Raw genomic sequence first — 15,437 nt, 5'->3', positions numbered from 1 at the left:
TTCTGATTCGGTCCGTGCTGAATCGGAACGTACCGATTCACATTACCGATGCCGACCGAATCGGTATTAATTCGCCTTTTTTTTGCTACATCTCGTTTTCCGATTTCAGAATACCGATTCGGACCGCCTCGGTATTTTGAAATCGGAAAATCCCTTTTACCTACATCGGGCCCTAAATGCTACAAGTGGGCTGCAGCACTAATTGTGCCACAAACTAATGTAGCACTTTAAAGAGAGTCTTAGGCCTGCCATTGCAGCCTATTGTGCAGTTTCAAGGTGTAATATCGACCTGGTAAAATAAACCTCTTGCCAGGTCTAAACCTTTCTCTGTAATACTTATATGTCATCCCTAGGGTAGGCCATAAATGCTCATAGGGCAGGGTGCATGGTATGTAAAATGTAAGTTACATGTATATTTAATGTTTTACATGTCCTGACAGTGAAAAGAAAACCAAAAAACTCAGTCGTTTTTTACAGTTGCAAGGCTGGCCTCCCATAGGCTAATACTGGTTAACTTTTTACAGTTAATAAGAGCTAAATTCAGTTTGGGAACAACTAGAAAAATAATTATTCCACTCGTTTTGATTGTAAATGCTCTTTTGTGGTAAAGTCAGATTTTCAATTACTGTTTTGGAAATGGAACTTTCAGAAAGTTGGCATTTCCCGGCATATGCCAAATAGGACTTTCTACCAGAGTCCGGGGAACCTGACTGTTAATGGCTGGCCTGTGGCTTGATGTGTACTCCTACCAGAGAGGGAGTGGGTGTGGTGAGATGATAGTCTTCGTGACAGAATCATTGGGACCCTGCCCTGCTTCCATTTCAGAGAGTAGGCTGGTGGTTGTACTCACCTGTTCCTGGCTGCAAGTCAAGTCAAGTCAAGTCAGAGATTTATATAGCGCGCTACATACCCAGAGGGTCTCAAGGCGCTTGAGGAGGGGAAGGGAGTTACTTGTCGAATATCCAGGTTTTAAGTTGCTTTCTGAATGCTAGGTGGTTCTGTGTGAGACGTAGGTGGGTGGGGAGTGAGTTCCAGGTTTTAGCTGCGAGGTAGGAGAAGGATCTACCTCCCATGGTGGTTTTATTGATGCGAGGAATGGTAGCAAGGGCTTGGTTGGAAGATCGTAGCTGGCGAGGGGGGGTGTAGAAGGAAAGTCGTGTGTTGAGGCATTCGGGTCCAAGTTCGTAGAGTGCTTTGTGAGCGTGGGTTAGGAGTCGGAAAGTAATCCTCTTATTGACGGGGAGCCAGTGGAGGTTTTTCAGGTGGCTAGAGATATGGTCTTTGCGTGGGATGTCTAGTATGAGTCTGGCTGATGCGTTCTGGATGCGTTGGAGTTTTTTCTGGAGTTTTGCGGTGATACCGGCGTATAGGGTGTTTCCGTAGTCCAGGCGACTTGTAACCAGTGCATGGGTGACTGTCTTTCTGGTTTCGGTGGGGATCCAGCGAAATTTTTTTGGAGCATGCGGAGGATGTTGAAGCATGAAGATGAGACTGCGTTGACTTGTCTGTTCATCGAGAGAGAGGAGTCCAGGATGACGCCCAGGTTTCGTGCGTGGCCCGTCGGGATGGGTGCTTTTCCAAGGGCCTCTGGCCACCAAGAGTCGTCCCAAGCGGAGGGGGAGGTGCCTAAGATAAGGACTTCTGTTTTGTCTGAGTTCAGTTTCAGACGGCTGTGCTTCATCCACTCTGCTACTTCTTTCATGCCTTCATGTAGGTTGGTTTTGGCGGTGTTGCGGTCTTTGGTGAGCGATAGGATCAGTTGGGTGTCGTCTGCATATGAGATGATGTTGAGGTTGTGTTGGCGAGCGATGGTCGCGAGGGGGCTCATGTATACGTTGAAGAGGGTGGGGCTGAGTGAGGAACCTTGGGGTACGCCGCAGATGACTTCAGTGGCCTCGGACTTGAATGGTGGGAGGCGGACTCTCTGGGTTCTTCCGGTGAGGAATGAGGTAATCCATTCCAGTGCTTTTCCTTGGATCCCGATGTTATTGAGTCGCTGTAGGAGAGTGCTATGGCAGACTGTGTCGAAGGCTGCGGAGAGGTCGAGGAGGATGAGGGCGACTGTGTCTCCGTTGTCTAGTAGAGTTCGAATGTCGTCTGTAGCTGCGATGAGAGCGGTCTCCGTGCTGTGTTTGGCTCGGAAGCCGGACTGTGAGGAGTCGAGGGATTTGTTGCTTTCGAGGAAGGCGGTGAGCTGGTTGTTGACGGCTTTCTCGATGACTTTGGCCGGGAATGGTAGGAGTGAGATGGGGCGGTAGTTTTTGAGTTCGGTGGGGTCAGCTGTGGGTTTTTTCAGAAGGGCGCTGAGTTCGGCATGTTTCCAGCTTTCCGGGAAGGTGGCGGAGTTGAGGGAGCAGTTGATGACGTCTCGGAGGTCTGGTGCTATGATGGAGTCTGCTTTGTTGAAAATGTGGTGAGGACATGGGTCTGTGGGGGATCCTGAGTGGATGGAGTTCATCAGGCGGATGGTGTCCTCGGTGGAGATTGGGTTCCAGTTGTTAAGGATGTTCGAGGGGGGTGCAGGTACGGCAGAAGATTGGGTGGGATGGTCTCCGGGTTGGATGTCGAAGCTGTTGTGGATGTCTGCAATTTTGTTGTGGAAGAATGAGGCTAGGGAGTCGCAGAGGGCTTGAGAGGGGGTGATGTCGTTGGAGATGGCTGAGGGGTTGGTGAATTCTTTGACGATGTTGAATAGTTCCTTGCTGTTGTGGGCGTTGTTGTCTAGTCGGTCTTTGAATGCGGCTTTCTTGGCCGTCCGGATCAGTTGGTGGTGTATGCGGGTGGCGTTTTTGAAGGCGTCCCTGGTGCTGGTGTTTGGGTCTTTTTTCCAGGCCTTCTCGAGGGAGTGGCACAGTTTCTTCGATTTCTTAAGATCATCATTGAACCAGGAGGCGTTTTTGCTGCCAAGTTTGATTTGACGTTTTTTCGGCGGTGCTAGGATGTCGGTGCTGTTGGATAGCCATAGGGTGAGGTTAAACGCTGCTTGGTCGGGGTTTGAGGAGTGGGCAGGTGGGTTTTGGAGAAGTGATGAGGCGATCTGGTCGATGGTGATTTTGTTCCAGTTTCTCCGTAGAGTAGGTTGAGGTCGGTTGTGAGTGGTGGTTTTATTGTAGAAAAAGTGTACGCAGCTGTGGTCCGTCCACTGGAGGGTGGTGGTGTGACTGAAGGAGACATGTTTGCTGGAGGTGAAGATGGGGTCGAGTGTGTGACCTGCGATGTGGGTGGGCGTAGAGACAAGTTGTTTGAGTCCGAGGTTGGCGAGGTTGTCCCAAAGGGAGGCGGTGTTGCTGTCGTTGCTCTTTTCCAGGTGAAAGTTGAGGTCTCCCAGTAGGATGTATTCCTCGGAGGGGAGGGCGTGTGGGGTGATGAAGTCGGTGATAACGTCACTGAATTTTGCACGGGGTCCTGGAGGCCTGTAGAGGAGAGTGCCTCTGAGTGTGGTCTTGGGGTCGGTGTGGATCTGGAAGTGAAGGTGTTCAGCGCTAGCGAGGTTGACGTCTGAGCTGGTTGAGATGCGGATGGAGTTCTTATGGACGATAGCCATGCCTCCTCCTGTTTGGTCGATGCGATCCTTGCGGATGATCTTGTATCCTTCCGGGATGGCAATGGTGATGTCAGGGGCTGATGAGGCGTTCATCCATGTTTCTGTCAGGAAGGCGACGTCGGGAGAGATGGTGTCTAGTAGATTCCAAAGTTAAGCCTAATTTGTCACTGCCAAATGCAACTCCCAACTGAGCCTACCTGGCCTTTGTTTTACTCGTCAGGCTGGAGCCAAACCTTGGCAAAAGTGAAGAACTGACTAGAATTAGTTTAGGGGTAGACAAAGGGAGTGTCTCGATCGATCCCCATACTGGCACTTGGCCTAAATATGACAACGCCAGAACCTCTCATCAGAACATTCCTGGACCTGAGAAGATTCAGAAGAAGGACTGACCTATCTGTAGAAGGAAGGTTGGGCCTGCTTGCCTTCAGCCCAGGCTTAGAAGTGGCCCCATGGGTCAGTGGATGACCTTCTGTTTGAGCTACAAGGACACAGCAAGCTTCCATAGCCCGCTCCTGCTTTCCAGCAGATCAGACCCAACCGTGTCTGACGTGGTCCTTTCTGCTGGACTCTGTGGGAGTGAGTCCTGATCCCGAAGTGTTGTCCTCACGGTCCTGGACTCTTGGCTGTAGTCAGAGTGCACTTCTCCCTGCTTAACTGAATGTTTCACCAGATCTAACGCAGGGCCTCACACCACAGCAACATGCAGCTCATGATCGATGATGACACCGAATGTGATGCAGAGTCTCGCATTGCAGCTCAGTTCAGCTCCTGATCTCCAGCTTCAATGGACGTGATGCAAAGCCTCACAGTGCAGTAACATGCAGCGCCCGCACCATGGTCAGAAGGTACAACTCCCAACAGACGAAACCTGGCTCTGTATCCGTCCCATGCTCCATTGTGGTTGGCCTGACCTTTTGACTTTGTCCTGGTCTGGCGTGATCAGATCCCCACAGTTGCCGCGTGGCTCCTTTTCTGCAATTTTTAGCCTTAAACTTTAAGAATTTCCTAACTACTGTTCTACTGGTTGGTTTTTGGTAGTTTTGGTGTCCTTTTAGTTATTACAATTTACTCTATTTTTCTAAATTTGTTTGGGATTGTGCTTGCGTTTTGTTCTCACCTTATTACTGCTTGAGTACTGCATACATATATTACACTTTGCCTCTAGGTTAAAGCCCACTGCTTTTGTGCCTAAAGTTTGGCACAGGTTTATTTAGTAACTTTTGTGTTTCTCCCTGACTGGGATTGTGATTATTATTTTGAGTGGGTTCTCACCCCTTTCAACCAATAAACCAATTTTTTACACTTTCTTTTCCTCGCTCTCCGATTTATGCCCTTCTCTCTCTTATTCTGGTTCAAGGCTTGATGATGAAGAAGACTAAGTACAGGTTACTATAAATGAGTGCCCTGCCCACCACCTGGAACCACTCCTACATTTTCTGCACTGATGTCTAGCCAGTCTGGCAGTGTTTGTATACATTTCTTCCATGGTCTGTAGGTAATCCTAATTAGTCCGTCAGTGCTGTTTGGGGTTTAATAGTGACCCATTAAAGAAGATTTCAGGAATCGAAAGAGGACTTATACCTCTTATCAGCCTTTGCCACTGACTTGTGATATTTCTTGTCACAAAAATGAGTAATTTAGGGTCCATTTAGACTTTATTGTGAGGGCATTTTTCTTTGCAAATGAACAATTTCAGTTTACAAGAGTATCTCCATTTCTCTTTGGAATGCATTTTAAATCATCAATACAGCTACTAAAGTGGAGGGGTGCAACGGACAATATGAATTCATTCAATTTCAAATGGTAAGTGCAATTGAGTGAATTTTTGTGATTTCAATTGGTTGCTTGCATCTCTTTCTCTGATATCCAAACCATCCATGTTCTGAATTATGTTGATCATTCTTTGTATATCCTTGTAGGTTTGAGTGTGAAAAGCTGCTTCTGGTCGGAGACCCTAAGCAACTTCCGCCTACGATTCAAGGCTCTGACTGTGCTCATGAAAAGGGGCTAGAACAAACCCTTTTTGACCGACTTTGCTTGATGGTACGTACCTACATATGTAGCCTTCGTAGATTTGGTTGATTGTGTTTTGGTTTATGATATAGATGCATCATTTCTAAAAAAGACATCAGATGCAAGGGCTTTTCAAGGAGAGTATATACTGTAGTTCTTGCTTCATTGGTAGATTGGTCTAATAGACATGCACATGGTTCAAGCCATAAAATGCCTTTTTAGGTCTCGCCTACGCAGCGCGCATGCGCTGCATAGGAGGTGACCTTTAGCAACCCATTCCCTTTTTCTGCCAAAAATGTGCACTCTTTGCATTGCTTTCAATGGCAACACGTGCACGTTTCGAGATTCCCTTGCTTGTTTGTAATTAACAGATGGTTCCTGCTCGCTCCCTAAAGAGAAACAGGTGCAGGCCCCCTCCTCTATCCCCTCCCGCTGCTGCCTACTCCTCTCCTTGTCAATTATTATTATTTTTTTACTTTCAGCACGAGGCGCGCGCGCTTATTTTTTTTGTTCTGTATTTGTGTGTATGAGCTCTCGTAGTGACTCTGTGGCTGTGATAAAGTCTCTCTCTCTTTTTCTTGGGTGAGAGGACAACATATAAAAAGAATACATGCATACGTGGAGCAGACCACCCAATTGCGTTAATCTGAAAAGTGACTGATCTTTCTCCTGCCCAACCAATATGTCTTGCCGTTGGGAATACACCCCATATCTAGAGCCGGTCCGTCGCCTCCTTGTCATGGTCCATTAATTGCTTTCTAACTGCTGTGTTTGGTCAATGTTAGCTCATTACAACCAGTCTGTGAATTAATCCCGTATCACAAAGTTACATATTTTGTTAAAAGGCTTGTTAATCCACAGAGCAGTTTTTGTAGACGTATGACGCCTGCCTTCCGCTGTCGCCTGCGCCGCAGCAGGCACACTAACCTCCCAGCCTGTCCTACTCAACAGTTCCACCTATGTCCCGAGACCACAGAGTTCGGCAACAACGGCAGCAGGTTCTGCCGAAGACGACAAAGTCAAAGCCCCACTCCCATCCTGGGTTTAAGATAAAGGAGATGAGACCCCCCTCCCCGCCTCTCAGCCCTTGTAAACAGTGAGCCTGCTGCAGCTCAGTGGGACCCTAATAAGGAGCCATTAAAGACCCACAAAGTGGTAAAGTTTGGTTTATTGGGGGTTAATGAGGCCCTGATGTCTGGAGACTACAGATTCCCTTCCTAAATCACCCTAAATCAGCCCTCCGATGACAAGGCGCGAGCTTCACTCTAGGCATTCCCAGCATCCTAGACGAATTGCTCTCCCACGCGCACCACAAAAGTAATATTGTTTACGCACTTAACGTCCCAGTCGCTGCTCACACCTTCCTTTCTTGGCACACGCCTGACTTTTCACATGCCCCCACGCACTACTTAGACCTCACCTGTCGCAGACACACTTCTCATACCTCGCACTCTACGTACACCTCAGCTGACACAGACCCACTTTTCATATCTCACCTACCTCCTCCACCTCACACTGTTTGCACTTCAGCTGCACAGACACACTTTTCAGATCGTACCCGTCACCACCTTCTTACACTTCATCTGCCCCCCTCAACCTCACTCTACTTACACCTGAGCTGCCACAGGCACATATTCCCTCACGTTGCACCTCTCCCACGGCAGACACACTGGTGACACTAATCCTGCCATGGGCCACAAGGGATCAGGCGGAGGAAAGGGCCACCAGTCACAGAGCCACTGCACCAAACCTCACAAACACCAAGTCACTGTAAGAGCCTCTGAACTACCTCACCCAATTTTTGCAGTGAAAAATACAATAACAAACAAAAGTTACCCAGTGATTTTACCTGTGCAAAAACAATGTTATATTAAAAAATATCTCTATTTTGTTATTATCTGTATCATCTATTAAGGTTCTCCAGAAAGCACTTGTTGATCTACAGTTATTCCAAGTAAAAAAGAGGAAATTAACAAAAGGATACAAGCATACGCTACACATTTTATTCAGTACACAGCAACAACACTGAAGACATGCTTATGTACTGTTAATTTCCATTGGTTTTACACTAGTCCCTAGCTTATAACAAAGCTCTAACAACACTACACATAATACCACTCACTATCACAAAATTACATATCACATAATTACACTCTATTAACCCTTTCGATGCTCATGACGAGCTCAGCTCGTCATGATGCACGGTTGAGCTGTGCTGATGACGAGCTGAGCTCGTCATGAACAATGGCTTTCAAAGCCACTTAGCACAGGAGGGGAAAACACCTAGCAGCCAAGGTGTTAAACACAGCATAACAACACTCCTCATAATAACACTATGCCACATAAATCCACGCCACATAATTATACTGTACTCAAAGCAATATAAATACACTACACATAATACCACTCACTGTCACATACCTACGCACCACATAATTACACTCTACTCAATGCAACATAAATACACTCCACATACCACTCAAAGACACATAATTACACTACACTCAATGCAACATAAATAATCTCTACATAGTACCACTCAGTACCACATAATTACACGTCACATTACACTCTATTCAGTGCATCATAAATACACTCCAAATATAACCATTTGACCAGATAATAACATGCCACATAATTACACTCTACTCAAAGCAACATAAATACACTCCACATAATACCACTCAATATAACATAATTACACACCACATAATTACTGTACTCAATGCAACATAATTACACGCCACATAATAACACTCTACTTAATGCAACATAAATACACTCCACATAAATGCACTCTATTCCACATACCACATACAATACCACATACCACCAATCAACATAAATGCACTCCACAGATAACACAATTTCACTAACCATATTTTAGCTCAACACCACAGTTCCAGGCCACACAATTCAACTCCACACATTTCCAAAACACACCACATAATTAAACACCACATTTCAAATCCACAACATACCTCCAAACCACACTATATAGTAGCACCATCTCAGCACCAAACATAACTCACCACCACCATTTTGCATCAGCACACCACCTAGGCATCACCTAAACATCACCTAAGCATCACGTCAGTCTGCCCTCGGAATCCGGCATCTATTGATTCTCTCCTAAAGTCCGCCCGCTACTCATGTTCTAATTTAATTACTGGTTTCCAACTTCAACTCCCCCGTTATTTATGTCTCGGTCCCCCATAACGAAAAAAATTGTAACAAACAAGCATAATTGCAGGCAGTAACAAATTGCCAAAAGTGCAAGTACAAAATACTAGAATAATTTTTTTTATGTTACAATTTGTTTTTTTTAATCAGATTGTTCAGTTGTATATAATTACTTGGCTTGTAAAAAGGAAACAAAAATGCTTAAAACTTGTAATTATAACTTTTCTACATAATGCACAGCAGCCACAATGCTCTACAACATAGACAAAAGTTCTAGATAAACACATAAGGTCCCAAAGGCGAGACCTATTGGCTATGCCAATGCTTGTTTACTATTGACCTCGTTACTTTGATCCTTTACCTAATTCCAGCCCTTATCATGTTTGTGAGATGTTGCCACCTCTGAGTAAAGCATTCTCCTGCATAAAATAAAATAAAAATATATAGACCCCTCATCAAGCCCCACATAAGGCTGCAGTAGTATGGACTTCCCCAGTGATGGCTACCAAAGCCATGTCATCAAGGCCTACAAAAATTCAGAGAGGCATGGTTTGACAGATACAAACACACCAGTAATTGGGGCATTACCTTTTCATCCTTATCCTCGTCCCAGTTATTATCCGAGGATTTACCCAAGCATCTATTGCCAGCTTTAATCCAATCACACTTACAAGCGTGAATCTTTAGATTTGCTGTTCAAATGTTTTACTAGTCACTACATTAAACAGGAGTAACAGCAGTCAGAACACTGGTGCCAGATCACCCATCTGTTAAATCCTTCACCTCCAGCATGTGATTGGAGACAAATATAGAATGTCAGTTCTATGTGGCTGCCTATCATAAATATAGCATGGAAGCACCAAGGGCCTCCACCCAAGAGTTGGTATGCCGCTTCTGGACAACACCGAATACCAATCCGTATCTTCTTATGGGCCAAGGACTATGCCATGGAAATTGCTGACATAATTTAGTTGTATAAGTAGACCCAGTTGGCCAACCACCCATCCATACAGACTGGAATTCTCCCCTGCATATACACAACAAATAGGAATCCACTGCTGAGCTTGATGACGTGTCAGGTTCTGACATGATGGCTGACATCTGAGACTTATCAGGAGCCCAAACTCAATTAATCGGTGACACACTACTTCTATATGTGGCACAGCAAGGTACAGTTACCAGACATGGAGCAGAAAGTCATTTGAGTAAGGGTGGACATTTATTTCGAGCTCATTCCCACAGAGTCGCTAGTTGTATAATTCTCTAAGGCCTCAGAAATGCAGCCTACCAGATTAAACAACTACAGATTCACAAGTTTCCCTGGGGTGGGGGAGAGCAAATACCCGATTGGGTATATGATTGAAAAGTTTTAGAACAGATGTCTTCTTCATCTCCTTCCATCCACAAAGCAACAATTCATTTACTGCCTTTTGCTTGTGTAGCTTGTGTTTGCTTGTTCACAAAACTGCACCAACAGATTACGACTGATGCTAGGGGGCTCCTTGAGTAATGGTCTCCCCAGTAGACCCTAAAGTATGTCCATTACCACAGCCACACAATCTTTTGAGAGGGCCATGATGGTGGTGAATAAGGATATGCTTCCCGTCCTGTTGACATCCTTCATTTTCAGTATAGGAGACACAGTCTTACCAGCCATTCTTCACAATTTGGTTTAAGACAAAACTTGCAAGGGAGGAGAGGATCCCCTCTCCTTTCTACCAGCAGCCTTAGCACTTTTATATTTCCTTCTATTGTGAGAAGGCGAATGCGCTCTCTTTTTCTTTTTTTTTTTTTGCATTACGCAATTCTAAACTCCGTATACTCCACCAACTACCCAAACAGTGGCAACCAACTATCCAGAAGTGAATGAGATAGCATAACTCTACTTTGTTCTGAATTTAAAATGCTGCTATCGGTCAGACATCTAATGTGTGTACCTTTCATGTTTGTGCGCCTCCAGGACAGTACTTGAATCTCACTCCACAGTGGTCAGCTTATTGCAGGATGGCAAATTGCCTCCCATTTCAGCCCATACCAAAATGGTGATACTCCGAGGTTAGTGTAAATCAGAGGTCATGTAAAAAGGCAAGCCCTATCTAACATGGCTGATCTAGCTCCATCCTCTGCATAAATGCATGTGGGCAATTAACAGGCCACGGACACCTGTGAGACATTTCAAGAAATCGTACTATTTAACATGCATCACAAGTTTGCAAAGCCCAAGCAGCACATAAAAACAGAAGTAAAAAAAACTGAGGAAAAGGGTAGCTCTCCAGTCCACCATCTTCGATAGAAGACAAGTTACTTACAGTCTGTCAGTTGCAGATAGAAGGCTCTTTGAGAAAACAGGCAAAACTGGAGGAGTCCATAGTACAGTGATATACTGGATGGGGTGGGTACATGTTTTATGTTTGGTTATTTGTATATCTAGTTGGATGATTGTCTGGGTGGCTGTATCACCTTATGGGACAGGGAAGTTTTTTGGCTTGCTAAACGTGACAGTTGGACTGTGAAAACATCTTCTATGAGGTTAAGCAAAGTGTTATGTCTGGTTGAGTTTTCTGAAAATCATAAATGGAACAGTCAATATATTTACAACTGAACAGGCAGCAGCAGCTTTACTCTGTGTGTGGCCTGATAGCCTGTTTCATCTTAATATACTATGCTGTACAGTGCAAGTGGAATAAATCCTGGTCTGAGTTGCTCCACTCCTAAAGTTGTTACTATGTATTTACTCTGTTATTTGCAGTGCAGTTAATATTTTAATACCATGTTCCTTCCACAGGGTCATAAAGCACTTCTACTTAGGACCCAGTACCGATGCCATCCTGCTATTAGTGCCATAGTCAATGACTTGTTCTACGACGGAAACCTGGTGGATGGAGTAACGGCAGAAGACAGGCACCCTTTACTTGACTGGCTACCTACTTTGTGCTTTTACAATGTGAAAGGGACCGAGCAGGTACAAATCTAAACACTGTGGGCCCAATTCACAAACTGCATTTTGTAGTAGGTAAAGTAGTACTACAACAGTAATGCTTACGGCGATATGAAATATACAATCCTACAAGTGTACCAGAGAGTGTGCCTGGAAAAAGGAGCATGCTTACTACTAAATAAGAGGGGTTTAGGGAGGGAAATGCACCCCCCCCACTAAAGAGTAAACCTAGTACTATTCACAAAATGCACTTCTAAAGTTACTTCATCCAAAAAGTACCCAAAACAGTAGCTCAGAGCTAGACTATGTCCAGCACAATGCATTGCCATCCAATGGTATTGCAACACCCTTCAACAGAAATAATGGGCATAGGGACTTAAAATCGAATAAAACCCCATAGTAAATATTGTTAAATTAGAAGAAATTGTATATATGTATATTATACCCTTATACATATATATACACCTAGTGGCAGTTGCCACTAGGTAGTTATAGTTAGGTAAGCTATACCATAGGAAAAGCGTTTTCTGTCTTGCTAATAACTGTGCTGCCGTTTGATAAAATCTCCACAAAGCCTTCGAAAAAGGTGCTACATTTTGATTGGCTAGTTTGTGCATGAAACGTTTCGGGTGATTTGTCAAGTGGAGGCCGAGAAAAAAGGGGGTTCCAAAACACAGAATCCTCCTGTATTTTCCATAGACTTTAGACAAGGCTATAGCAAAAACTGCTTAACGGAATTACAGCAAATTTGACAGTTAGCTAGATCTTAGTCCGCAGATTGTGCTTTTTGTGTTTTGTTGTAAATCTGTTCAGTAGTTTTTGAGCAATTAATGCTCAAAATTTTGTTTATATCAATCCGCAAAGAATCTGCAGAGCAGACCCTTCTCATGCTCAGATCTGTTTGGCTGCCACAACATCAGTAAGAATATGGCGACAGCAAACCTAGGACTCGGTACTCCGCCCTGATTCCTAGGAAAAACATAAATAAATATATATGGGTACAGGGTAATGGATACCCTGACCCTCTATGCCTTTGTTTTTTCAGTATATATATATTACCTACTGGCGGTCGCCAGTAGGTAGTTATAGTTAGGACCTATTTTCCATAGGAAAAGCGTTTTTTGATTTGCCAATATCTTTGGAGCCGTTTGACGAATCTTCGCAAAATATTAAAAACTAATGAGGCGCTCAGGTCAGCTCCTGTTTTGAAAGTTTTGGGGCGATTCGTCAAGCTGGGGCTGAGAAAAAAGGGAGGTCCCAAAACGCATTTTCTTCAAGTTAATTTCCAGAGGAATTTTGAAACAGGCTACATCTCAGACTGCTAAACGGAATTACACCAAATTTCACAAAAAAGGTAGGTCTTGGTCTAGAAAGCATGCTTTTTTTTAAATTGTGTAAATCCGTTCAGTAGTTGCTGAGAAATTTAAAAAAACATTTTTTTTAATATTTGACTCCTCTCGAGTACGAGCTTCAGTCTAATTGGCTGCCAACACTCCAAACCAGTAAGTGTTGGCAGCCATCTTGTGACTCGGTAACCGAGTCACAAGAAAAAGGTTAATAAAAAGGTAAGAAACAAGAAAAGGGGGCAGGGTAGAAACACCCTGACCCCCTAGGCCTGCTCAGGACTCCCAGGCCCAAAAAAAGCATTTAAAAAAATAGTTTTGGTCGATTTCGCGCTTGGTGCGCGAATCCTACCAAAATTATCAAAAAAACGAAGCGCGGTCTCCCATGCTTTGTTTGTAAAAAAGCCCCCGGTGGGCTAGGTCCCGGGGGCAATTCTAAATTATAGTGTGGTGGCCCGTGGAGGGCCCCACAGCCCTGGGGACCGACACCTCCCCAGGGCTTTAATTAAATGAGAGCGGGGGCTCGCGGGTCATCCTCCAAGCCCTGGGGACAGCCACCTCCCCGGGCCTTCATTAAAATTGGTTGGCTATTTACATGTTGGAGGGGGGCCGCGTGGCCCCCCCTCGTGGAGCCCTTTATGGCCCTGGAGACTGCCATCCCCCAGGGCCGGCTCATGCAATGTCCCAGGGTGCCCATCCCCGGGACATTGCGGTTTGGTATGGCAGGGCGGGAGCACGGCTCCCGCCCTGCCATAGCAAACCCTGCTTTGCTTTTGCACAAGGGTAGCTGCATGTCAGCAGCTCCCCTTGACCAAAAGCAATGCCGGCTCCCGCAGGAGGCAGGGAGCCGGCTGGGAACATGGGGGGATTGGGGCTCCCCCCATGGTCCCCAACGCTAAGGGCCGGCCCCAAGGGATGGGGTCCTCGGGGCCAGAAGTGGCCCAGGAGGGCGCCCCTCCACTCTAACCGCTTCGCTGCGGCCGGAATTCCCCCGCGGTGCTGAGAAATTAAACGTGTGCGCAGTTTGGAGGGCCCCCCGCCGTCCTCCGCAAACATCCACTGTGATGTCAGGCGACCGGGGGCCGTCCGACGCACGGCAGAGGTTAATTAAAAAAATGATAATATTTAAACAGAAAGGCCAGCCCTGGGGATGGGGTCCCCTGGACCATAATTGGCCTGAGGAGGGGAGCCACGCGTCCCCCCTCCGCAAAATTAAAACAACAAACAAAAAGGCTGCCAGGCCCCGGGGGATGAGGACCTCAGTACACAAGTGGACTTAATCCTCCGAGCAGCAGTGCACCAGAGGGTGCATTTGCAGAGTGGTGTAAAAAGGGTGCGTGGCCTCAGACCACCTCTCTGCAATCCAGCTAAGTGGAGCTTACTGGAGGTACCTGGTGGGCTAGTTGACCCCCAGGGACCCTCAGTAATCAAGGGGACTTAATCCCCTAACTTAGAACGCGACAGGAGGCGCATTTGCCGAGTGGTGGAGAAAGGGGGCGTGGCCTGTGTCCACCTCTTAGCAATCCCACTGTGTGGGGCTTACTAGACGTAAGAGATAGGCTAGTAGGCCTGTGAGGACCTCCAGCAGTGACGGGACTTCAATCCCTATCGAAGAGCGCGCTAGGGAGTGCGTTTGCAGAGTGGTGGGCAAAGGGGGCATGGCCTGTTATGACCCATCTTAATACCCCCAGTAAGTCCCCCACAGTAGGATTGCTAAGACGTCTTTGGAGGCCATGCCCCCTTTCTCCACCACTCCGCAAACGCGCCTCCTGGCAGACTACGGGATGGGGATGACGTCCACTTTACTCCTGAGGGAACTTTGGGGCCAAGAAGCCCTTCTGGTACCTCCTGTAAACCCTATGCAGTGAAGTTCCTGAGTGCTGGTCGGAGGCCCAGCACCCTTTCTCCACTACTCTGCAAACGTGACTACTAGTTAAAGAAGTGTTTGCAATTTAATAGGTTTCTCATTTGCGAGAGTTTGAGCTATTGGTGTTGTAAATGTAAAAGTTTTTTTACTAATGTTTTTTGGAGTGGAGTGGATGTAGGTTGTGTGTAGTAGAATTATGTAGTCTGTTATGCAGTGAAATGATGTGGATAGAAAGTATGTGGTATTTAGTGTGTAGGAATTATGTAGAGTGGGATTATGTGTTATGGAGAGTAATTATGTGGTATGGTAGTCTGTGTTGTGGCGTGGTTTAGTCTTCCTCGTTTCCATAGAAGCTCAGCTATGAACTCAGTAAGACAAAAAAGAAGAAATCACTGAGGAGCACTTGTGGACTTAGTCAGACGTATGAGCAGGGCCACTGGAATTATGCGACTGTTTGGCTGCACAGACTTTCGCACAATTATACATTTTCTGCATTAGCCACATAATTCATCATCTGCTCCCTAATCTCCAGATTTGAACAAAAAAACC

General features: G+C 45.8%; 1 protein-coding gene across 1 annotated transcript in view; it reads left to right on the top strand.

Annotated features, from left to right (window-relative positions):
• ZGRF1 (zinc finger GRF-type containing 1) overlaps positions 1 to 15,437 on the top strand; it is a 289,898-nt gene that overhangs the window by 158,473 nt on the left and 115,988 nt on the right. The window contains exons 9-10 of the mRNA XM_086963269.1: positions 5,464 to 5,587; positions 11,526 to 11,702. Of these exons, the coding sequence (XP_086819395.1) occupies positions 5,464 to 5,587; positions 11,526 to 11,702 (301 nt within the window). The remainder of the gene's footprint in view (positions 1 to 5,463; positions 5,588 to 11,525; positions 11,703 to 15,437) is intronic.

Source organism: Lissotriton vulgaris, chromosome 3_1 (assembly GCF_964263255.1).
Source record: "Lissotriton vulgaris chromosome 3_1, aLisVul1.2, whole genome shotgun sequence".
Lineage (NCBI taxonomy): Eukaryota > Metazoa > Chordata > Amphibia > Caudata > Salamandridae > Lissotriton > Lissotriton vulgaris.
Note: the sequence above shows the minus strand (reverse complement) of the source record. Positions and strands in the feature narration are given on the sequence as shown.